This window comes from Cariama cristata, unplaced genomic scaffold, assembly GCF_000690535.1.
Source record: "Cariama cristata isolate BGI_N322 unplaced genomic scaffold, ASM69053v1 scaffold1616, whole genome shotgun sequence".
Lineage (NCBI taxonomy): Eukaryota > Metazoa > Chordata > Aves > Cariamiformes > Cariamidae > Cariama > Cariama cristata.
In genome coordinates, this window is record NW_009621311.1 from 6,264 (window position 1) to 31,401 (window position 25,138).

Here is a 25,138-nt window from a genome sequence, read left to right on the forward strand (position 1 = left end):
TGCAGTTTTACCAGATGACACACTTTCACAAATAATCGTGGATTGTATGAATTTTCTTCATAAAGTAGGAGGGGCCAGCTGACCGTACAACAAACATTTGGTTCATTAATAACAGCCCCTTTGATTCCCTACAACCCCTGGACATCAGCTTTCCTCCCAGACGAAGAACTGCATATAAAAAGTCTCACCTGTTCTTAGGTTCAGCAAACGGGGATGAGACATCTGCATCTGGATCCAAAATATGGTCAAGTTCTTTCTGGTTTTTTTCATACATCCTTTTTCTCTCTGTCAGCCCCTTGTTATCAACCTGTGGGAAATCATAGTACCCCTTCCTCTTGGCTTTCAAGCGCAGCTTGTTGCGGTAATGTTCTATATCAGACTTCTGCTTCAAAGCCTTGTTCACCTGAAAGGCAAAAAGACATTTAAAGGATGGTGCTGGACTGGTTATTTCCAAATGATATTGTCAGAGTGTTTGATGCGCTGCATGTGTCATTTTACAGAGCGCATTTTGTACCACACCATGCCATCTGTAAGCAGCCAGGAACTGCAAGTGAACAGAGTCGCTGCATTTTTATGGCTTGGCAGATGGTTAAATAATTTTAGCCTAAAAACTATGTATCATTACAACAGTGACTCAGATACACCCACTGAAGAAAAACACTGATGATGTTAGCCAATTGTCATGACCCAACACCATGCTTGCTTTTGGGCATCACGGGGAGAACTCACCAATGAAAACTCTTCTAGGGTCCCGTAAGTACAGAGACATCACCCTGACTACACAAAACCTTAAATAAGTCATCACTGATGGCTGGGGAAGAATTCCGGTCAAATATCATCATGTGTTCCTTTTATTTACATCCTTCCTTATAAATCTGTTATGGGCCCCTGTCAGAGACAGGATCCTTAAATAAACGGGTGTTTGGTCTGACCTGATACAGGTCAGGTTCTACGGATGTCCTAAGCATTAAGGAAATTTCCCTCCTGCTTCAAATTGTCAGTTATATGGAAATGAGCAATCTACTTGGGCTTTGTGCTTCCAGAATCAAATTCTACAGTCTTCTCACAAATTTCAAGAAATGTGTGTAAAAGACAGCACACAGCATTGGGACTGCCATCCTGCTGACTTACAGAAAATAGACGCTGAAATCTAAATGAGCCTTTCTCTGAGTTTGGAAACTACGTGGCACATCAGCACTTAAAATACAAGTACAAAATGAAGCACAACAGACTGCTCTAATCTAGGCCCACGTGGGAAGCCTGATGACACTGCCTTTTACTGTGTCTCTGGCTGTAGCCCTTCTGGTTGCTTTTAAACAGCATCAGGGAGATTCTGGCTGATCTTTAAATGGCTGTTGCAGTGCAAGTTTGCAAACAAGACACCTCTCTGGCTTGTCCCCATCATGTTTAACAACTATATAAAAGCCTCAGTCCTTTGTAAATGAACCGGTCTTGATTAAATCTACATAAAAACAGGAATAATCATCCAAGTGTTGGAGCTAAATCATGGGTTTTGGCCAGCACCTGGATCAGATGCTTGTGCCATCCCACTTTGTTCCCAGGAAACAACTGCACCCTCTGCACAGGCTGGAGGGCAGCCTGAGCAATGCCATGGTCCTGTTGCATCCCTTATTGTTCTGAATGAAATGTATTGCTCAGTGTAGAAAGATCAGCTTGGCACCCAGATGATTTATATACATTTCCATGCTCAGCCACAAAATTCGTGTAGACAAAGATCTTATTCTGCTCTCTGCCTTCATTACTCATTTCGTTAAAATGAATATGATAGGAGAGAAGGATATTGGGAAGGTAGGAATATAGACAATTGCCTCTTCCAAGGTCACATTCATTCATAGATGCATTGTGAAAGAGCAGATCTTAAGTTCTCAGACCTCTGAGCTCACAATGCTAATGGGACTTTATATAGCATCAGAGTGAAAAGCTCCTACCAGTCCTCAATTCTAACAGGCTTCAGATTGTCCCACCTGTGGATGTAGCCAAGGAAACATCTGGAGACATTATCAGACAGTCCTTACCTCTCCATTAATGATGGCAGATTCCTGGCTCCTATCTGATGCAGCATGAACAGCCGGTAGTGCCACAGGTTTGATAGCTATCAGCTGTACTGATCCAGAAGAGGTGTCGAAGGGGTCAATGGCAGATTTGGCAATGTTGTCAAAGAGAATGCCTCCTTCCTCTTCATCACTTATAGGCACTAAAGCACATCAAACTTACTCAGCATAAAGACAAAGGTATTTTTACTGCATGTTCAAGATGAAATTCAGCAAGCATACGCTTTAGATTAATGATGTGCTCCATACACTCAAGGAGCAGACCTGGGAGACCTTTACACTGGAAAAAAAATCCCATTAGATTATAGGTAACATTATGTATTCATAAGATTATCTGGCACTCCCCCAAAGGAGGTTGATTTCCAATCTGCACTAATAAGATGGAAAAAAAGGACAAAAAGAATGGCACAGAAAATTGTATGAAAATGACAATGAAAATCAAAGTACATCTTTTCCTAGATTTCACATAGAAAAGACATTATATGCACACACACATGCACACATCTCCACATGCCAAGGCATCAGTAGTTACACCTGATCTAACCCAAGAGTGCAGCTTGGTTTACGTCATATACTGCAAGAGCATAGGCATTCTCAAAATTTGCAAAATAAACCTACTGATTTTAGAAAAGTTATTAATGCTAAAAATTCTATCTGTTAAAATGAAAGCATTACTGTCGTGTGTTAAAACATGCTTAAGAAACTGGTGGTGTCCAAGTTTATGTTATATTTTTTTGCTTTGCAAAGCAGTACCTCAGGTGGCTGTAAAGTTAAACCATTAAAATTTCTTAAGAGACAGAAGAAGGCTTCTGAAAAATCTTTAAAGTTAAATGCATGGCAGAGTATCTTTAGGTTTAGATTTCTATATAAATGGGTAACTCTTTCACATACAATTGGGCCCTTTTCTCCTCCAAATTTTGTTTGTAAACGTGCATCACCTTGTCAGCTGTTGAATCTTAAACCTTTTATCCTCATTTTAGAATAAAAGAATGACTCTAAAGCATGAGCACAAATTCTACAAAGAGATCCTTGCAAACATTTTTGAATAATTATGCTATTAGAGGGAAGAATGTTTGCTCCATCTCCTAGCTGACAGGAGCAGAGATTCTCTGCTAAAGAACAAAGTGGTCTGCTCTAAATTTATTTCCTCTGAAAATACATTCTGATTTAATATTTAATCACTGCACAAATTACAATGGACTTGTATAAACTCAGCAGTTGAGACAGTCAATGATTTTGGTAAGGGAATATTTGACAGTAGTAACATAATATATGAACCCACTAAGTAAGCTCATTATCTTTCTGCCTGTACTTGGTGTGGACTGGAGTTGACACTACTTGAGCTTTGGAGAAATACATGGGTTAAATCACTCTGTCATTAAATATTGTCCCTCTGGCTCCACAGAACTGTCCAAATACGACAGAGTCTTTACTGCATCTGAAATCCTCTCATCCCTCCTGTTCAAACACTCTGAATTTGTATGCTCACCGGAGCAAGCGGATCATGAGCCTGGCTCACTGAAATTAACTGCCAGACTCCCACTGCCAACCACGCTGCCAGGACACCACACCAGCAAAAACAGGGGAACGAAGAGATACTTGCCTGTCACAGACCACACTTGAACAGGAAGGCATTTACGTTACAAGGAGCATAAAAGTGAAGCATGGACATTCTTCCCTGGGGGCATTTTGAACCAGTTCAGTTCTCATGTAAGTCACCAAATGCAGTTCTGGAAGACGGGTCTTGTCTGTAATTCACCACCGAAACTTTCACGCTACCCTAACAAGGTACCTCTGTCGTGACATGACTGTGTCCAACAGAGAAAAAGTTCGTCTGAATTGTATTTTTCACCAACAAACATGGTTTCTCATGATGATTACAGCTCAGGTGAGCCTGGATAGCATCTCGTCAGTGGTCCAAGTACCAAGAAGTTGTGGAATCCTTTCTCCTTGGCTGCCTGTCTCAGCATTTGCCTGAGCCAGACATGCCCAAAAACTCTGGCTAAGCATCAACTTGCAAAACATTATTCTTTCCAAACATCCTCTGTGTACCCTGCTTCAAGCAGAAAGCCCCAAGAAGTGCAGCTGCATTTCCATCCCAGTGTTTCAGAAGGACTGCGCTTGCTGAGACAACAGCAGTGATCTCCCAGCACCCACAGAGAGCATGACTAGCTACAGATGCACGGGTTGTCTCCTCAGACCTCATTTCAGGATCAGAAACCAAGAGTTTTGCTTAATTAAACAGAATTCCTCTGGTTCAAAGGCTCATTAAAGAAAAATTAAGAGTAAAGACAATCAGGAATCACAGACAACAGCTACTTCTGATGTAGTACGCTGACAGCAAAGAGCACCCTCATTATCAGTCCTCTCGTGGGTGAGCACGTCTCCTGCATCTACTGCAGTGCTATTGGCATGGAAATAGTAGCCAAATGGGACTAGAAATCGGAAGTCTATTCCACCTTAGCTTAGCATTTGTTCATTAATTGGCATTTATAATATAAAAGTAGGGCTTTTTTCATTGCCCTTTTTTTCACTGATGAGTGATAAAGAAGGTCTGTGATCTGTCATTACTGGCACGCTGCTATAGTTTGTATCAGCAGTGAACCACAAGCAAGTACTGTGGGAATTTTAATATTTGCTCCTAACCATCTCTTTTCGAGAGAGAATTTACAGCAAGCATTCATAACACGATTGAACCACAGCAACCTCTAAACTTTAAAAAAACAAATCAAAGGAGCTCAGAGAAAAGTGGGAGTCCTGGAGTGTTTGTTTCTGCTGTGTATCTCTGCCTCGGGCCAGTCCACCCATCCGAACACCTCAGCTGGACGAGTGATTGACAGGCGTGGGAAACTTCAGAAAACTGCCCAGATATTCTTTCTAGTTGCTCACAATAAGCACAATTGCATATTATAATTAGCAACAAAGATTTAAAGCAATGCTTTTAATTCCTGTTTTTAAACAGATGCATAGCAACGTTATAATGGATTCATTGTTCTACTCTTGCTTGCACTCTCTGCGTGCACACATAGCGAGACTTAGAAGTTCAGCAGCAGCAAAGGGAAAAAAAACTTACTTAATCACCTACTTAATAGTAATTTCCCATCTCTGAAACATCTTGTGCTAGATATCTTACACCACATGATCCATTGAGATTGAATTACTCCTCCTAATCTTCCTGTGACTGAAGTACATGAAGATACATCCAAAGCAATCATTTATTCAGGTTGAGTGCCAATTGCAGCGAAGATTAGCACGGCACTGGGTTTTTGAAGAGCAGGACCATCGCTGAAGCTTCACCTCCACATCACTACAGCTATGAGTATACAAGATTTGCTAGATTAAAGCTGCTTCAGGGATGCTAGCCTCCCATTTCGGTGCAGCCCTGCACGACTTCCAGCCGGCGATGCCAGCAGGTGGTGCTACCCACTCGTGACACTGGTCCTTCTGCCAGGGGAACAGGGCTGTGGGACTGCAGCTCTGAAGGGTTAAGAAACAATTAGACAGGTGGAATAGTCTTTTTTCGTCTAGTTATTAATTTATATTCCAAAAAAAAAAAGTTAGACTTCTGTCAGCCTAAGATTTCAATATGAAGGCGACACAAGATTTCTTCTCTCCTCTTTCTTTCTCTCCACCTTGTCTTTCCTCCCCTTTCCCAAATCAAAACATGTTGGAAGGGAGAAAAAAAAAAGGACTAAAATACTTACCTGTAAAAAAAAAAAAAGTATGGAAATTTAAATTATCTGTGGATCAAGTAACCTTACAGCGAATGCTTGAAACAAAGATATGTGCTGTCCTGCTCAGAAGCAACCATTTGACTGATTTTGGAAGTCCTCAGGAAAAGAATGATATTGATGGAGAAAAACACATAAAGCCAAAACCTGGGAAACACTCGCAAGTAAGTAGACGTGCTCAGCTTTTTCTTGGGTCATTCAATGAAGCACTAAAGATTTTCAAAGATTTCTTTTGTCAGAAGGGAATGCATACATTGTAAGCATCCCTATAGTGCATATCTATAGTTTGACAAAGAGCAAGCTATGCCACAGAGCTACGAGACTATCTCCTCAGGAAAGAGCCTGCGTATTAGTATTTCAAACAGAAATCCTGACTGCTGAATGTAAATTAATAATAGGGAAATAATTTTCATTTTAGATAAAATCTCTCTATATAGTAAAAAATTAGAAATTTTCTACATCATCTAAATAATTGTTTTGTCAGCTATCTCCAGAAAGGTATGAACAAGAGCTCTTAGTAATAAAGACACGTATGCTTCTGAAGGAGCCTATCAGTAAAATACAAGTTTCCTAGCATCAGTATCTGAACCTATTCAGGACTGAAGTACCTCTCTAGAAGATACTGCAGTAAGAGAAAACATACTTGTGTACACATATGCACTCCCTTTTTCCAAAATACAGCCAACTGTGAGACAGTGCAATTCTAAGCCTTTCACGAACAGCACCAATACTATATTTTCAGAGAAGCACACGGCTTACAGACTAATAGAAGCAGCTCGTGATTCCTCCTGGATATTGTCTTCTCATATGCAAAGTCTGCTAAATGCCAGGACATGACAGTCCTGGGTTTGCCTGGGATACTGAAATAGGAGTTACCTGAGCAGGTCGTTTGAGAGCTCTAAACTGGCACTTGCAGGTTTTTTATGAACCTGTATATATGGGGTGACTACTCTTCTATTAGGTACTTGTTTCATTTACTTTCTATGAAGGTTTCTTGTCCTTACAAGCAGAAGCAAGGATATCTCTCTCTGTGGTTGTCTTCTCCTCCAACCACATCTGCCTCATCTATTTCAATATCAAAGTCTTTCAAAAAAAAGACCATGTATTTCATAATGTTTGTAGAGAATCCATCAGCTCCTTTTCTTGTCTAGCACTTCTGTACTATCATCCTAGGCATGTTCAATAATTAAAAAAAATTTTAACTGACAAGGATGATAACTAGAGAGACAGGGAAGGCATGAGAACCTACAACAGAAGCCTTGGCTTTAAGAAAATTGTGCTCTATAAGTTTTAAAAGGCTTCGCAGAAATAGTTTTCTGTTTGCACAATAAAACTCTACATTCATCTTCTTCAATGCTGACATGTTAGTCAAAGATCACAGCCATCCAGACTGCCACTGGATCTGATGGCACAAACATCTACACACTCTTTGCACTGTTGCTTGGATGAAAACTGCTGTCAGACTCCATTAGTGGCAGAGCAAAGCTCATCCAGAGGGGAAGGCAGACATGAATTAAGAAATACTTAACTGCACAACCACCTGCAGATCCCAGTTCCTTCACAGGTCTGCTGCAACAGGCACCTTAGCAACATAGGATAAGGAATTTTCTTGTCATGAGAAAAGCAATCAAAAAGATTGGCTCAAAAAAAAAAAAAAAAGGGAAGCTGGGTTAGCCGTGCTGACCTAAAAGAGGCCAAACAAAGTACTTTCCACTTATCCTATGCAGGTTCTACCACACCTCTGAATACGGCACCTGGGTGGCCCAACTCACATGGGGTATGGACAGCCCGCAGGTGCTGTTTTTCTTCCACTCTCTGGGTTAGCCATGCTGACCTAAAAGAGGCCAAACAGAAAGTACTTTCCACTTATCCTATGCAAGTTCTACCACACCTCTGAATAGGGCACCTGGGTGGCCCAACTCACATGGGGTATGGACAGCCCGCAGGTGCTGTTTTTCTTCCACTCTCTGGGGAAAGAGGCAGTGGAGCACTGGCACCTTTTGCTTTTGTAGCAGCATGAAGAGACTCAGAAATGTGGCACAGAATATGCTACAACACTTGGCTGCCCCTTGCAAACCAAAACCAAGTGGAGAAAGCAGCAGGAAATGGCACTGGCTACGTCTGAAGAAACAAAGGGTTTACTGTCACCAGCAGGATACTGGCAGTGGCACAGCGCTCTCTATATTTCAAACACACACACACAAAAGACAGTGGAAGAAATGGAAATAGTATGGGGAAATATTAGGCTATGTTACACAAGCTGAAATCTTTGGAGACCAAAAAAAACCCCAAGAATCAACATGTAAAGCTTCTGGGAGGCTCAAGGAGAACAGTAACTGCTGCCAATATGACAGATTTCAGCTGAACAAGAGGATTTTGTGCATTCTTTTTTTTATTCTCCTATTGTTAAACTTCAGGAAATTACTCCAGAAAAGCCTAGGAGTTTACTGTGAGGGGGTGAAGAGTTAGATCAAGATCTCCACAAAGACTCTTTCTAGGGCAAATGAAGCTAATGCTTCAGGATAAGGGAATGGATGATGAAAAAAATACTCCTCTACACTATAAATTCTTCCTAGAACTCTGATTTCTCAGCCTTTCAGAGATAGGCATCATGAAAGGGAATCATCTCACGTCAAATCTGCACATATGCTCTAATGCAGTTGTCTGGGCTCCTTCTTCACTGGAAAGAAAAAGGCGAGCACCTCCAGAGCAGAGAGATCTGTCCCAGTTAGCTACGACCCTCTGGAGTCACTAGAGAGCCTACTTGGTTAGGTTAGACTAGGAAGCCAATTCTAAAGGACAAAAATTTGGCAAGATGAAGCCCTTTCCACTCTAACTTGTATTGCACCCCACCCAGCACAGAAAAGGCAGGTGAAGGGTACTGGATGTTTGCTGGGATACACCAGATCCTCCAGCTAACTCTGTGTCAAAGCAGACTACTACATCACTGCTACTGGATTCTCTTGCTGTTGCCATATTTCATTTTAATTTGAGTCACTACGGACAACTGCTTAGAAATTCAGAAAAGTTGGCTCTGACGCTGAGCTGCCACATCAGATAGTGTGAAAACTGGTGGCCCACACTTCTGTAGAATAAACGAGGCAGTGTATCATAGCTTGGTTGAGTTACATCCAAAATCCCTTTGATTTTAGCTAAGCCAATAATACAGCCAAGATTTCCTCCCCAGTACTTTGTTCCTGCAGACACCTGATTTTCAGATATCCCTACAAAGAACAGAAGGAAAAGAGAATTAAAAATTCATATGACAGCTTCTGCCTGGATAGAGAAAAATGATAGTCTTAGAGACTGGTATTTTAGAAAGGAGGAAGGTCCTTGACTGAACAACTTTTGAGAAGTTACATCTATTTTTAAAGACAATGTCCAAATGCTTGGAAGACGAGAAGAAGTGTTCCAGCTGGGGTTCCTAGGAGGAGGAAAGGAAGGTTTCTTACACAAGGAAGTTTGACTTTTTGGGAATACTGCTTGTGCATCTCCACCCATGACGTGCGTCCTTTCACGATGATGAAGTTCAAGTGCAAAACTGGGCTCAACTCTAGGAGTTCTCAGCCCAAAACATATGGAGTCACAGCCTTCATTAAGAATTGCTAGCAATCTAAAGCTTTTGTTTTTCTCAAAACAAACAAGCAATCACACCCTCCTGAAGATGTTAATGGGAAGGTTGCAAGATCAAGCACTTAAAGGTTGGAAAACAACCTATATAACTTTCACTGGCTTCCTTTTGTGAGGAGTTAGTGAAAGGAAAGGTTTTACTGTAGGCTGCTACAGTCCTTTATGTACAAGTGAGTTCAGCCATTTGCTTCTCCCTGAATTATGTTTGGCCTGATAAAACGATAGGTGAAAGTGATAAAATCCTGTTGTTCTCTTCCACGCTCTCTTACAAACCCATCTTAGAGACTGCCAGTACCTTGCTTGGCTGATTCATTTATCTCTCAGTCCTCTAACATATGCCATTGGATGCTTTTTTTTAAAAAGGTTTTACTTTTTTTTTTTTTAGGTGCTCAAAGTAAATGAATGCACAACTTATCAACTTTTAGGAAGGAAACCTTCCATTAAAATACTAGTAAGTGTTTTCCAAGAAAAAAGGAAAAGAATGCTATTATCTGACCAAAGTTTATCACTATTTAATAAAAACAGATATTTTATTCATGTTTTTTGTAGAAATAAGGCTCAGCTGAAGAGTTCTCCTGATCCTCCAAAACATCAGGTCCTTAAGCCAAGCCTGTCAGTCTATGCTGGTTTCACATTGTTCACTCTCAGCCCTGACACACTCTATTTGGAGTCAATTTTGATATAAGCCATATACAGTTTATGTACTGAGGTAACATCCAGTGCTGTCATTTTTCCATGTAACTAAATGTCAGCAAGAAATAGAATCTAAAATTGGTCTGTAACTATAGCAACTAATGAGCCATTCTAACTTGGAGTCCCCAAATCAAACATGTGACCATCAAGGGATTCATTCCAGTTTCAAGATGCTGCTTTTCAGAGAAGAAAATATGCTGCTGCTTTTGCTGACATGCGCATTAGAAGCATCAGCCTACAAGAAGGCTACAGAGCTGGAGCAGGTTCAGACAAACAACTAGGAGAAAAGAAGCTTCTTTCTTAAACTGGAAGGAAAAAGAGCCAACACATTCTATTAATGCTAATCATGCTGGATAAAGATAATGCCCTGCAAAAAGAACAAAATATCAGAGGTGATGACAGTGTTTGTAATCATAGCACTGGGGGAAAAAAGTGTAAGCTGCGTGACGAAAAGTAATGGGTGCCTTGATTTTTGTTTTTTTTAATTTCAACTTCAATAGTCATTTGGGATCACACAACTCAAAAGTCAAAATTACACCTGCACATGTATATAGAAATAAATGGGGGGGCAGTTCTGTAATTCTGACCGCATCTTCCTTCTCAGAAGCTGTTCTGAAATGGTTGTGTCAGGAAACTCTCCTAAACATCTCCTAAAAGACATGTCTACAGCTAAAAAGTCTCCATCTCCTTACCAGGGAACAATGTATTTACTCCCCTTCATATCCATGCCTGGAAACTACCAGGCGACCCTTTGTAGGGCTATGGCAGTCAGGTGAAGGAAGTTCCTCTAGCAGTAGCTGAAGTCTCGACCAGGAGGGCTCTGCCAATAAGGTGTTTCACACACAGGTTCCTTCAAAGCCAGAATAGTCAGACGGAAACAGCCTATCCATTTCATATTTTCTATATATGTTGTACTACTACTTTTTAAATAGGCAAATACTGCTCTTCCTTTCTGCCACAGGAGCTCAAGATCTTGGTGCCAGCATGCAAGTAGGAACAAATGATAAGAATCCATCGTATGAATGGAGTATACACTACAGAAGTTTGCTCTATGGCAGTAGAACTAGAAATTATTTAGCTGCTTCAAACAAGGGGCACCTTGACCGTATTAAGTAACATCATTATTCGGCTTTTTTTCCAGAAGACAGAAAAGAGAAGGTAAAATAAACATGTAAATAAAGCAGTTATTAGTTTTCCAGCATAATTTGAAAAGTGCATAGTTATTGTTATCAGATAAAGTTGAAGCTAAAATTATAATGAAATTAAGATTTAAAATAAAGGGTCAGTATTCCCTTATACTACATTGCAAGGTTTCTTTAAGTAGCATGTGTATGTTCTGGAAACAAACTAAAGTCCAGGTGAGAAGAAAGGATGTTAGATGTTAGCCAATTCTTTAAGAAAGAAACTGGAAGTTCTTACCAATTTTCTTTGAAGATTTAAAACCTAACAAAACAAAAAAATACCTTCATTAAATTATTTTGCCTACATGTGTAAACATCACCTGACACTGGTTTGAATATTGGTTTTCCTGGATAGGAAAAAAACCAAACCAGCATAAATTACAGCTTTTAACTCTGGAAATCAAAAATGATGTTGTCTCATAAAATGAGCTACATTTGAAACAGTGAAAAAATAATTACGACCCTTGCAACTTAGAACCATGAAATACTGTTATGCTGTCTATGAGGGGGGAAAAAAAAAAAAAAAAAAAAGACCTCTTCAAGAAAGACCAGTCAGAATACTTATTATTACAGGTCTGGAGCAATCAGTAAAGTGACAGGTCTGTCAGAAGGTGGCAGTACTAGTGACAAACACATAACAAAGGAAAATTAACAATTTCACTTCTCTGTGTGAATTTGCAAATGTGCATAAATCTCAGTGAAGCCGATTTAAAAAGAGACTACTACAGTTAGATCAATCATACGGTCCCCACAAGATGCAATGCTCTATGGTACATGAATGCAAAGAACAGAGGACATTTTAAAATGTAGTATGATTTTGCTACACAGGCCATTCCTGGTGCTTTGTATCTGTCTCTGTAGCGCACTTATTCCTGTTAAAGCAGCAAAGCCTTTGCATGACACTTTAGTATTAGGCATAATGATCATCAAGAGACGATACGATGCAATACCAGGGTTGCCATCAGAATGCTCCACAGAGGTTACTAAGGTGATTTGCTGAAGAAAGGAGAAAAGATCTAAAGATTTTCTCTTTATCCAAGTCCTTCCATCCACACTTACATTTTTAACAAAGAATTAGAGACTTGTGTTCATGACAGAGTCTGATGAGACTACATCCAGTTTAATTCCTTCCCTTTAGAGGGAAGTGATCAATTGGTTCAGCCACAGTGTTTTCTATTCATATGGAAAACATAGCTATGGAAGCAAAGCTATAACTCAGGAGAAATAAGCAGAGACACAGACAAAAGAAAAGCAAGGAAAAAGGGGACTGAATTCTGCTCTTATCAGATGTTCCTGATACATCTCAAGTCACAAGGTCACCACCATCAACCAAGGGCTTGTAAAAAACATCCAGCATAACATCCTAGGTGCATCAGGAAAAGCTGTCAGTAAGCGTTAATAACAAAAAGGTATGAAGAAGATGATAAGAGATGGAACGTTAAAGCTCTGGACGTCTCACACTTTCTCAAATTAGTTTTTACCTAATTAATTCATCTTCATCAGATCTGGGCCAGCTTAGAAAGAGCAGTAATGGAAATTAATATCTTAGGGCTCTATACCAAAAAAAAAAAAGCTGTAAGCCCTGTCTACCTTCTAAGCAGCATCATGTCTTCATTAGTTTACTGGTATTTAAAAACAAAAGAAAAAAAAAAAAGAAAGAAAACTTGCAAAGGCCCACACAAAGAGTAAACAGCATACTGTTTCATGTGAGGTTGAAAAAACATTTACAGCAGTAAAGGGGAAGGAAAAAAGAGAAAACACACAAAACTAGCTCCAAACAGAAAATGCCTAAGTACTGCTGAAGGTATAGGAAGATGGTTTCAACACAGCTAGAGTCTGTGTGGGTACAGCTACAGGGGCAACCACAAGCAGCTTTCATCAGGAAACGCTTCTCACCGTTTCTTTTCCTTCCTTCATCTTTTGTCACTTTTTGCGGTGCCATTACTTTCTGGAGGGAGCTCCGGCCGGAGCTGGGCTTTCCCGACCCGTTGCTGATGATGGAGCCGTTCTGACTCGGGGACCGGCTGCAAGTAACCATAGCAACAAGGGAGGATGTGAGTTCTTCCTTATAAACCTCATTTCAAGGTTATTTCATTCGCACAGTTTGCATCACTGAGTTTTCAAGTCTGATTTTGTACCAAAAAGAGACAGAATATAAACTGCACACAGAAACACGGTAAAGGCAGGAACGCAGTGATGGTAGGAGAACACAACTTCTCAATTAGTTCAGGGTTGACAGGCATCGTAGTGGCATCGAACACAACCACTTCTCATGCACAACCCCCACAATGACAGAAGCTGCACTGCAGAGCACAAAAAAATCCTGTTATCAATTCAGTGTTGTTTATATAGCTAAAATAAAGCAGACCTTTATTTTTGTATAGATGGCTAAACTAATTCCTTTATTATTTAGCCTGCATTTACACTCAGCTGTTTTGTCAGCCACAATGCAAAAGTCACTCACTCACTTTACACATCTTAAGAAACTTCTCCTTTTTATCCTTTTTTGCAGATAACCTAGTTTAACCAGCACCATTATTTGCTGAAACTCCTAAGAAAATGCTTGTTTTACTCAGCCATTGCATATCCTCGCTCCAAAACTGATCCCTGCACAGGGTCAGGAGGAAGGGCAGAGCAGAACTGCTGCCAGCATTCAGTCCCAATGAGGAGCAAGAACAGAAATAAGTAGCATAACTCTGGGCTGCACTGGGAGAAAGAGCTCAGCAGAGATTCTCTTATTTTTTGGGTGGGCAAATAACTCAAATCCTAATGCACAAGTCGGGAAAAGCAGGCCAAAGTAGAAAACGTTAAATTCGGTGCTACTCCACATCCAGACACCATGTTACATTGTTTCTACACATGAAACTTGCCACAATGGAAATGAAAACTATCTATAGGACCTCTATAGTTACTCATGCACCTATCTGCAATCTATCACTGAATTGTTGTGGCCAACAACAGGATAATGTAAAGAAAATGGACTTAGTCATCGGGACTTTCATTTACACAGAAAAATAATCAAATCGAGTTCTACTGCTGTCATGATGGCTTTATATCCAGAAAATGGTACTAAAGCAAAACAATGGTACTAAAGCAAAATCTGTCCTGTAAATTATTGCCAATACTATATTGCCAGCTTGAAATTTTCATTTACCTCCAGTTCTGACTGCCCTGTCTGGTGTAAGTAGAGAGCATTTACTGTGGTCAGAACAGGAAGGGACAAATATGAGAAAAGGAATTCTTCAGGACTCTCTTTTGAAGATAGCCTAAGTGGAAATATACATAATTTGAGACAGGCTCTTTCCAGCTACAGGGCTTTAGGAGAACTCAGCATGCAACCCAGCTCAGCCCAGCCCAGCCTGAGGATTGCCTTGTGAAATTCTATCGAGAATAAATATTCTTGAAAAGTAGCATGTCTCCCCTATAAACCTGTCTGTCACTGCTAATGAATAATCCCAGCCCAGTAAAAAAATTCATCCAGGGACAGATCAACACCTGAAAAAAATCTGCTCCACTTGGAAACAAGTAAAAGAAGCAAGGATGGATAGCTTGCACCATGATTTCTGCTGCCACTAATCTAAATGTTCATCCTTTTTAAGTGGCCATCGTATTATTAACTGTGAAGTTTCCTTCAGTGGTATTATCAGAGAAGATATTCTGATCAGTTACCAGCCACTTCATGGCAGTCTGATTTAAATTGACCTTTCCAGGCTGCAAAGTAGCGTGGATGAAAGAGAAAATACATAAAGGTCAAGAAATATTTCTTCATCTTCAGAAACCATTAAATTCCATCCCCAGACACAGCTCCGGGGAAAGAAAAAAAGGCTAAAATTCTGCATGTTCTCACTTACTCAAGTAATCACCCTGAAGGAGGCAAAACTAAGTCTTAGTTATTTGCTTAGAAAGGCACCAAGGTTCAACACATTTTATCATGAGAATAACTTTTCTGTGAGTTCCTGGATCAAGTTTGCTTATCAACGTTTGTTTAAAATTGTGCAGATTAAGTAGACAGGGATTTCTGCACTCATCCAAAGGACCAAGTGAAGTGCTTAATCACTTTTGTTACAGGATTAATTAATAGGGCTGGTTTACATTTTTGTGTGTGTATTTACACATGGCTTTGGAGAGGCTTCAAAACATTTTAAAGAACAGCTCCTGCAAAGACCTAACCTGTGGTGGTCCAGCAGCAGCAGCCACAGCCGCTGTCATGGTCATCTTCCATTTGTCATTTCATCAGAAGATGGAGGACTTCACAAGGGACAAGTGCTGATTGGTTCAAGTCATTTATGGTGTGAACAACACAGCACTGCCATAAAAGGGCAGATTAACAGTTTACATCCAAACCCAGTGAAGCAATCGCAGGAACCAGGGGAGTTCTCAGCCGCTCACTTTTCTCCATTGGTAACTCCCTGCAGACAGCTCTCTCCATATTCCAGGCAATTTACTTATTATACAGCCCAAAAAGTATGCCACACCAGACATCAGCTCAGGATCCTCCTGTTTCCATTTCTCTGTAGGGGAAATCCTCAGCTTATGACCAATGGGGAGGTCTACCCACCACGAAGAGCAGCAGCACTGGGTCCTCCAGCCCTGTGCTGTGCAGCCTGACACCTCCCAGCGCGGCGCCTCCCACCGCTGCAGACGACTCCAGTGTGTCCCTGTGACAGCATACAGCAATATTGTGCCAAGTTTTCCAAGCTTTTCCATTACTTCAAAGGGGCAAACATCACTGTGTGTTGACAAGTACAAGATGAGGGGACTCATCTATGAAGATTCAATTTTCTATAGAGTTTCTCTGCACTAGCCAGATACTCTTCTTTTATGTTATCCAGTCCCTTCAAGAGGCAAGGGCTGTGTAATGCCAGTGAACTAGACAACAACTATTATCTCTATTCAGGCTGTTTACCTAACAGTTTTACTTTCCTCTCTTCCCTTCAGTATAATTCTTCAGCAATAAAAAGTTGATGATCCTCCGCGCTAAATTAATTTCAAGGACAGTGGGTCAAAGAAAACTGTTTGAAATGCTTCAAGTCTATTTAGGATAAAGGGATAATCTGCTTTCCTTGCCTGAGATGACTGAGACAAGAAATAATGACCTTCAGCTATTTTGATGATGACTGCAGGTAGACATGAGGTAAAACTTCCTAACAGGAAAGGCAGTGAAGAACAGATTGCTTGAGGAGGCTGTGATCATCCTACCACTGCAAGACTTTTAAAAAGGGTAGATAAAGTTGAGTTAGGGGTGTATTTCACCCTGCAGTGGAGAAGAAGAGCCAGATAGCCTCCTGGGGACCTTCTACTCTGTGATCCTACAACCCTGTAGACTTACTACGAAGAAACTGCAAACTTGGGACACTTTACCCTAGACACTGACATTATCTAGTCTATTCTTACACTCTCGAAAGTTTTGTCTTGCTGTAGATGTTTTGGATCTAGAGATCTTCCATAATTTAGTGGATGTTTAGGGTTTGCCCTTGTGCTAATGAAGACATTTGGTCCAATTCTGGAGTGACACAGTCTGTCAGTGGAGATACAGCAACTTACAGTGGCTAAGGTCCTGTCTTTTGGTTCGTTTGATAAACGACCGGTGTTCATGCTCCAGACCCCATGGGTTTTTTGGGTTCATCTCTTGTACAACACCAGCATGCATGAGAGCCACTTCCCATTTACCTCCTCTGTGCATGTACAATCTCCGAAGACTTCACTTTATCTTGTATTTTGCTGCAATCTTACACATCCAGCGCAGACGAGCATTATGCCAAGAATATATCATGGAGGAACCATCTGCCACACACAGAGTCTGGGTGCCAAACCTTACAGTTTTTTCCTAAGCAACCAGTAGCATGTACCCTATTCTACCCCTCTGCAGAAACATGCCAGTCCATACCTTTTCCTTGTTTCATTGGATTTGGCAGTTTTGATGGTGCTCCCATCCTGAGTAATTTCTCTCTCCTGGGAGGCAGGAGTATCTCTAACTGGAAGTGGAAGTACGACAGTCTCTTGAGTTACAGGTAAAACCTCATCTTCAGCTCCCTGCTGACCCAAGTGTTGCTTGGCATAGTCAAAGCCTTGTACTGGCTGCAAAAAAAGTGGGAGAAAAAAAGAAATCTCCAGCATGTGTCATATGGTAATATAAAATTTCCACTTCAATATAATATTTTCCACTAATTCTTAACCACTTTAATTACAGAAGTGACAGGTAAAACTATGTAGATTGTCACACGAATGCTCAAAAACAAACCAACTTTCTGAAGAGATCTCCATTCCACATCTTTTAAACATGATTAGTTAGTATAAAATTGATCTTGGCTAACCTTTCTTACCCTGCTGTAACACCCCCAGAAATTCCTAACAGACAATAGAAGAATGAATATACAGACAAAAAAAATTAGGAGGAAGAAAAATAAGACCATACAGAAAATGGAAAACTTTCTCTGACAAAAGTCTTATGTTTCCAAAAAGGGTGGGAGTAATTTATTCCAAATCAAGACAAAGTAAAAAAGGCACACATCAAAGTTTCATGGGCAACGTTTTCCAGAAAAGGATCTTTTTCAGATCAGTGAAATTATATTTCCCCTGGCTTGCCAGTTGCCTACTGGGAAGGTTGTTATTGACTTCACTTGTTTCTCTCGGGAAGCGGCATTCGCAAGAGCCTTACGGCAAAGCAGCCAAGGGTTGTGTGCCCAGTCTCTCCTCCTCCGAAATCCGGTCGGACTTTCCCTGCTGCCTCTGCAAGGAACAAGCAGAACTGACACATACCTTCTGGGCAAAGCAGTCACCGAAAGGTGGATTCTCTTAATGGAAAAATTTAAGCATTTGAGCAAAACTTGACTTTCTAAACTGCATTTTCTATTGGGAAAAAAAGAGAAGGGGAAAAAAACCAACCCAAACACTAAGCTACATTTTCTATTGGAAAAGAAAGAGAAGGAAAAAAATGAAAAATAAATCACTCAAATTCCTGACCATCTCCGTAAAAAACACGTAACACAAAAATATTCTTCTAAATTGAATTAATTTACCAAAAACTGAAAGGATGCTCTTCCTGAAGTACAAAGACTTTTGACAGAATATTTAAAAAGCACCATAAAACACCTCAAAGACGAGCAATGGTGATTTTAACCCTCAAATCTGCTTTGGGAAACACATCAGAATTAGATAGTTAATAACTGAATAGTCTCTCTCAGGTTCCTGTCATGTTGTCACTGAATAGTCTAGTTAAGGAAGAAAATCAGTTGGATTAAAAAAAAAAAACAACACACAAACTTGCTGATGGCACAGAAAAGGGATGAGCTCTGAAAAAACATTTTCTCTTGTTCTATCCCTCACTAAATCTAGGCTATAGCTATAAATACAGATAAATTTCATAGGCGATCTCAGTCTGAAAATAATGGGGCTGTCTTCTATTTTTTTTAAAACAAAACAAAACATGCTTTTTATTTATGGGGATCTGCATTGCATTCCTAATCTCCTGTTCGAACTGAGGCTGATGACTTCTAATGTGCTCATGTACTTCAGTATTCCTCTGATAAGTAGCTCCAGTGCATTAAGGAGATGTTAACGCTGATTTGGGAGAGTGGACATCTCCGCACATTACCACAATGGAACTTGCAACATATCAGAGAAATGCCAATTCACCATCACCACCTCACGGCAAGTCATGACAATATCGCCCGCGACGGAGCCTTCTGCTTGCCCTCCTCTGAAGGCAGGGTAACCCCAAAAGCAGTCACCAAATTAGCTATGAAGGGAGGAAATTAAAAAAGGGAAGGGAATTAAGAAAGGGAAAGCAGAAGCTGTGTGAAGGACAGCTAGGAAGAACTACTGCACAACATCCTAGATAGCAATATTTTTAACCAAAATAATGTTTTCAACCTTATTATCTATATTAAGTGTTAGTCAAGGCTCTCCTAGATATTCTGCAAAAAGGTAACAAAAGAGAAAAGCTGATTAAATCAGTTAATTCAAAGGCATAGAGGGAGAAATAAGTCAAAGGTTCTTCTACTCTCCTTCATATCTTATTTTAAAAAACAAAACAACACAACACAACCAAACAAAAAAAAAACCAAACAAAACCAAACCAGAAGCATCAGAACATGAGAATTACTAAAGAACTCTGCAGAGTCCCAGCTTGGATCTGCCAAAGGAAGAAAATGAAGGATTATTTTAACCTGAGTTCTACTTACCACCATGTCTAGAAACAAACTGCAATAAAGGAAGAGCTGAAAAAGCCATCCTCATCAGCGGACATATTGCGTTAAATAAAATTTGATCTTGGAACCCTGCTCTGTAAAAGCCCACAGGAGCAGATGGCTTTACCACCCCTGAAGGGAACTGGCAAGACTAAATCACGATCAGGCACTGCTGAAGCAGTGCAAACATAGATGTCCAATACAGTCAAAATACTGAGAAAGACTAAAGGACTGGAATTTGAATATTGCTTTTGAAACAATAAATGAATGATGAGACCATTAAATTACATTGCCTGGCAAAGGGCAGATTGAATAAAGGGAGTTGTTTCTGTGACTTTTTTTCTTTGTAATGATCATGAAAAAGACACTGATTTTTTTTCAAAAAGAAAAGAAAAGGGAAAAAAAAGGGAAAAAAGAAAAAATTATGATCAGCCCCTCCTCTCTACATGTATACTCATGTACACAGATCGTTTCTCTGATCTTTTTTTTTTTTATCCCCATGCCCTTTATCAAATTGATAGTGATCGTTTTCTCATGGCCTGCAGTATTTGCTTTTGCTTGCGGGTCTTAGACTGCAGATCTTATCTCTGTTTACCTGCAAGCTTATTCTTTCATGCTCTAAAAGAAAGGAAAGGTGACAAATCAGACTACAGCCTTTAAAAAAGCGTGCTGTGAATTAGAAAGCAAGGGAGGAAAAAGCTAACATCTATCCAAAACCTCAAAGTAAAAACAGTTGCTCAAAATAAAAACAGCATTTAAAAAACACTAAAATAAATTCCCATCAGAATTTCAACAATTTGAATTTATATTTCTTTTAATTTTACAACTGGAGAGCCAACTGAAAAAAAGATGGTAACAGTCCTTTTTCCCTGCAACTTAGTCCCGATGTCCCTGACTGCTAAGGCAATTCAGATCAGCAACGCAATTCCTAAGAAAGATACTATAAAGTACACTATGTATGAGAGGACATTTTTAAAACTTCGCTTATTTAGCCTTCAGTCTATTACAGCCAAAAAAAAATCAGTCCTTAATTACCAGGCACGGGCAGCAATGCTGCCGTTACGTTACATCACCTCCCCCAGCCGCAGAAGGATATTTAACGCTGAACGTTTCATTACCCCTGGGTGCCGTGTTCGCGCACCCTGTCCCGCTGGAGGGATGCGGCAGGCAGCTCTGCTCTGCGGGGACCTGCAGCCTCCCCTGCTCCCAGCACCAACAGGACTGCAGCGATGAACAGCCAGCTATGCTCTGCCAGTCCCCTTGGGACAGGACTTTTGGAATCCGACCATATAAAATGGCACCGCTGAAAACAAAAACAGCTGAAATCCAAGGCTGTGGGTATCCCATAATATTCTCTTTTCCTCTCTATACAGTTTGCTGGATATTCAAAAAGGTATCAAAAAATTGCTCCAGTGATTCAACAGCAAATTTCAGACGCACAGAAACAAAATACTAAATCTGCTTCTTAAACTAAAAATCACTCTGCTGTGACTCCGCTTACAGAACAGGTTCAGTATTAATCAAGCAGTCTCAGGCACTTTTCTAAGCCATGAAATACAATATATTCATTTTAAATGTGATATAGATATGTGCTCATCAGCTATTTGTATTGCTGAACTGCATGAAACATAGCAATTTCAGTTCAAGTAATTACCACTACATCTGGTACCCCTAATGCTGGAATTAAAAATAAAACTAAAACTGTTCTTTTCAAAATGACCTTATTTCATTATCTTCCCAAAATACATTTCCTAACCTTCTTTTAAGTAAAGATGCTGAAATCAGGAAGGACAAAACCAGTCCATTCCCAGTCCGCTGCAGAATTTATCTTCGACAGTACATATACCAGCATGTACTCTAAACCAGACCTGGCGGAACAGTTTGATGCAGCCATCATTGTGAAACTAAACAGAAAGCAATTTAGCTTTCATTTTGAAATGCATCATTTCTCATATAATGAATTAAATTAAATTTTATGGAGTCTCAAAAATATACCAAAAAGGGGAAATGCACTCTAGAAGCGGACCTTCTGCACTCTAGCTGCAAATGTGAGCAAGTCTGCAGGGAAATCCCCTGAAATGCACATAGTGTGGATGCTGGGAGCTCAGCACCAGTTGGTTTGTTCTACACATCCAGCTCCCGTCTGATGACGTTGGCTGCTGATGCAAATGTAATCTGACTGAGTAAGTGTTAACCCGACCATGTATCCTATAGCCTGATTAAATCTGGTTTCTCAGGAAAAGTAAAAATTCAACTTTCTTTCCTTTTATAATGACAACTATAGATTAAAATATTAAAAGTTTTTTGCTGTGCAGTAGCTTCAGTCAGCAGTGGTTTCTTTTAATTAGCAACTTTCTTCAGCTGTAAAGTATCCCATAATGATGGTCAGCTCAAAACAATTACAAATTTAGTCCCATTTTGTCCTTTAGCTGGGACTAAGACTACATACAAGAACCACCAAGTGCTGCACAGTATTTGCAACAGCCCCTAATAAAACATGATTTGCATTTTAGAGGTTTCAATGGGATGCCACGTGATATCACTGCAGTGGTATTAATTTTTGTTTGTGATATTGCTTGTTTCACTTTTGCAGATCTAGTCTTAACACTAGTTTGATAACACCAGATAAATAGATGAGCGTACTGGAACCAAAATGGAAATGTCTTTTTCGCATCATTTTTGATACAAATGTCTATTTCCAACTGGCACCAGCTGCACCCATCTGCAACTAACCTAAGATGAGGAGAAAAGAGCTGTCATATGCATCATACCTTCCTTCAACTCTCTCTCCAATCCACATTTTTCAGCAGAAGCAACAGAGCTGAAATCACAATAATCCTGCTGTCTGTAGCATTAAAAAACCAAAGAAAAAATTTATCATTTCAATCCCATGCCAATGCAGAAGAACAAAGCCAGCTAAAAGGGCAAAGGAATAGTATGACTTACACACAGGCTCTGTAGACTAAAAACTCCTAACTTTGGGTGGCCCTATTTAAGAGCCATTTAATAGCAGCATTAAGGCAGCAGACTTTTTTCTTTATGGAGACAAATCAGTATTCTGTGACATTTTTCTGTTAGAGAATCAAACTGGAAATGCATTTGATTTGGGAAAAAAAAAATTTGTAGTTGATCTGGGTTAGTAACTTTAAGGACAATATAATTGTTTGAACCCAACCAACAATATCCACAAATAAATCAGAAAGTTCAAAACATCTGAAAGAAAAATAGCAGTGGGAGAAAAGCTCTAAAAATTTCAAAGCATGTATTCTCTGGATTAGCAGTTGGGTGAAGAACTTCTGGTTAGGACCAGGTCTGAACTGCTGCCAAAGCCCAGAGCCTGAGCCACTGCTACTCACAGCAGGTTGGAGCAGCTCAGGCTATGGGTTTGAGAATGAGCTCCTACGGGAGATGTGCTGCTGACAAGGCCTGGGCATATTATCCCATTTCCTCAACTTTATGAACGAAGGAATTGCCTGAGTAAAGCCTGCTCAGCCCTAATGGCTCTGTGCCTTACATCACTGCATAGCAGTCATTCTGTCACTGCTACCTATGTGGCAAGGGACGAGCTGTGACGGAAGTTGATGAGTCCTGAGTAAAGAGCAGTAAGTGCTGTGACCAGTGGTATCAAAGTCAGAGAAGAAGTGCAAAGATCCAACGTGTGAGTAACAACCATTTCAATTCCAAAAATCCTTCAACTACGTCTAGCAGAGAAACACAGTTAAAATCTCAGAAAGCAAATGGACATCTTGGATCTAGAGATCAGTCACTCACTTTAGCTCTCTGAGGCAGGTTCATCATGGTGTCTGGTTTGAAGTCGTTCTTGTTCTTTCTGCACAGAACCGCTGTGATGATGATGATGATAACTGTAACCACAGCAATGGGAGCCAGCACCGCGGCAATGATCCACAGGTTGTTTGGGGGGTTCTTCACCACAGCTACAGAAAATTGCAAACCAACATTGGTAAGTTTAACTGTGCAAAGATTTAAATTGCTTCCAACACAGTCTTCAACTGCCTCCATATAATAATTAGCATAAAAGGACTGTTAGTAATCTACCTATACCTTTGTAATCCTTAAGTAAAAAAAGAAAAATTATTCTGCAAGACCGTTCAATTCACAAATCCCTGGGCTCTCTTCTCTTACTTAGTTATATGTTACTTATTTACATGCAAAAGCAGCCATGAACTCCCAAGTCAAGTTAGATACTATATTAGGTATCATCCAATGGTTCATTTATAGAATAAACAAAAAAAGGTGCAAGTAATACATTCTTAATTATTTTTCAAACACAAAACCAGCTTATAAGGTAGCATGTGTGTTAAAAGTATACCCAGGGAGTCCACACCTGGTGTCAGACTTACTGGCTCAGCAGGAGTAAACTGGCAGAGCTTTTTCTTAGTTAAACATGCTAATAGTTACTATTTATATCAATAGGGCAATAATAAAATGCTTCTCTTGTGATCTAGAAATACTTTATCATAGCTAAGGTCAAAATGAATCCATCATTTCTGAAGGAGGGGAAATGATGATGTTGAAAAGAGCTACTTGCAGATATATTAACAGCACCAGGAAAAAGGTACATTTCAGAAAGCCGATGCTAAAACATTTTAGATTCCATTTTATCAGAATAAAGTCTCTTAGTATGAACCTTAAACTTGTACACATATAGGAGATCCTCCAGTGACACATCTCCAGTTCTCTCATTTCATTTCTTTCTGGAAAAACACCAGGTAATTTCCTTATGATGCTGAATTTTTAGTGAAATATCCACTGTAGGAGAAGATCAGGTTTGGGACCATCTAAGGAACCTGAAGGTGCACAAGTCCATGGGACCCGATGAGATGCATCCACGGGTCCTGAGGGAACCAGCAGATGAAGTGGCTAAGCCACTATTCATCACATTCGAGAAGTCATGGTAGTCCAGTGAAGTTCCCACTGACTGGAAAAGGGGAAACCCCATTTTTAAAAAGGGAAAAAAGGAAGACCTGGGGAACTACGCATCAGTCAGTCTCACCTCTGTGCCCAGCAAGATCATGGAGCACATCCTCCTGAAAACTATGCTAAGGCACATGGAAAATAAGGGCGTGATTGGCAACAGAAAACAAGGCTTCACTAAGGGCAAATCGTGCCTGACAAATTTGTTGGCCTTCTACAATGGGGTTACAGTTTTCGTGGATAAGGGAAGAGCAAATTACATCATCTACCTGGACTTGTGCAAAGCATTTGACACTGTCCCACATGACCGAGTTGCGGTCAACAGCTTGATGCCCAAGTACAGACCAATAACGAGTGGCATTCCTCAGGGGTCAGGACTGGGACCAGTGCTGTTTAACACCTTTGTCAGCAACACAGGCAGCAGGATGGAGTGCACCCTCAGCAAGTTTGCTGACAACACCAAGCTATGTGGTGCGGTTGACACGCTGGAGGGAAGGGATGCCATCCAGAGGGACCTTGGCAGGCTTGAGAGGTGGGCCTGTTGTGAACCTCATGAAGTTCAACAAGGCCAAGTGCAAGGTCCTGCACACAGGTTGGGGCAGTCCCAAGCACAAATACAGGCTGGGCAGAGAATGGATCGAGAGCAGCCCTGAGGAGGACGACCTGGGGGTACTAGCGGATGAGAAGCTCACCATGACCCAGCAATG

At 40.4% G+C, this 25,138-nt stretch overlaps 1 protein-coding gene across 1 annotated transcript; it reads right to left on the reverse strand.

Annotated features, from left to right (window-relative positions):
• Positions 1-174: 174 nt before the first annotated feature.
• LOC104163016 (UPF0606 protein KIAA1549L-like) lies at positions 175-23,431 on the reverse strand (the record flags this gene model as incomplete). The annotated part of the gene is made up of 6 exons (XM_009701891.1): positions 175-403; positions 2,037-2,215; positions 11,546-11,569; positions 13,204-13,331; positions 17,195-17,385; positions 23,268-23,431. Coding segments are annotated over 6 exons (905 nt in total), but the record flags the coding sequence as incomplete, so codon positions are not given.
• Between the last annotated feature and the right edge of the window lie 1,707 nt (positions 23,432-25,138).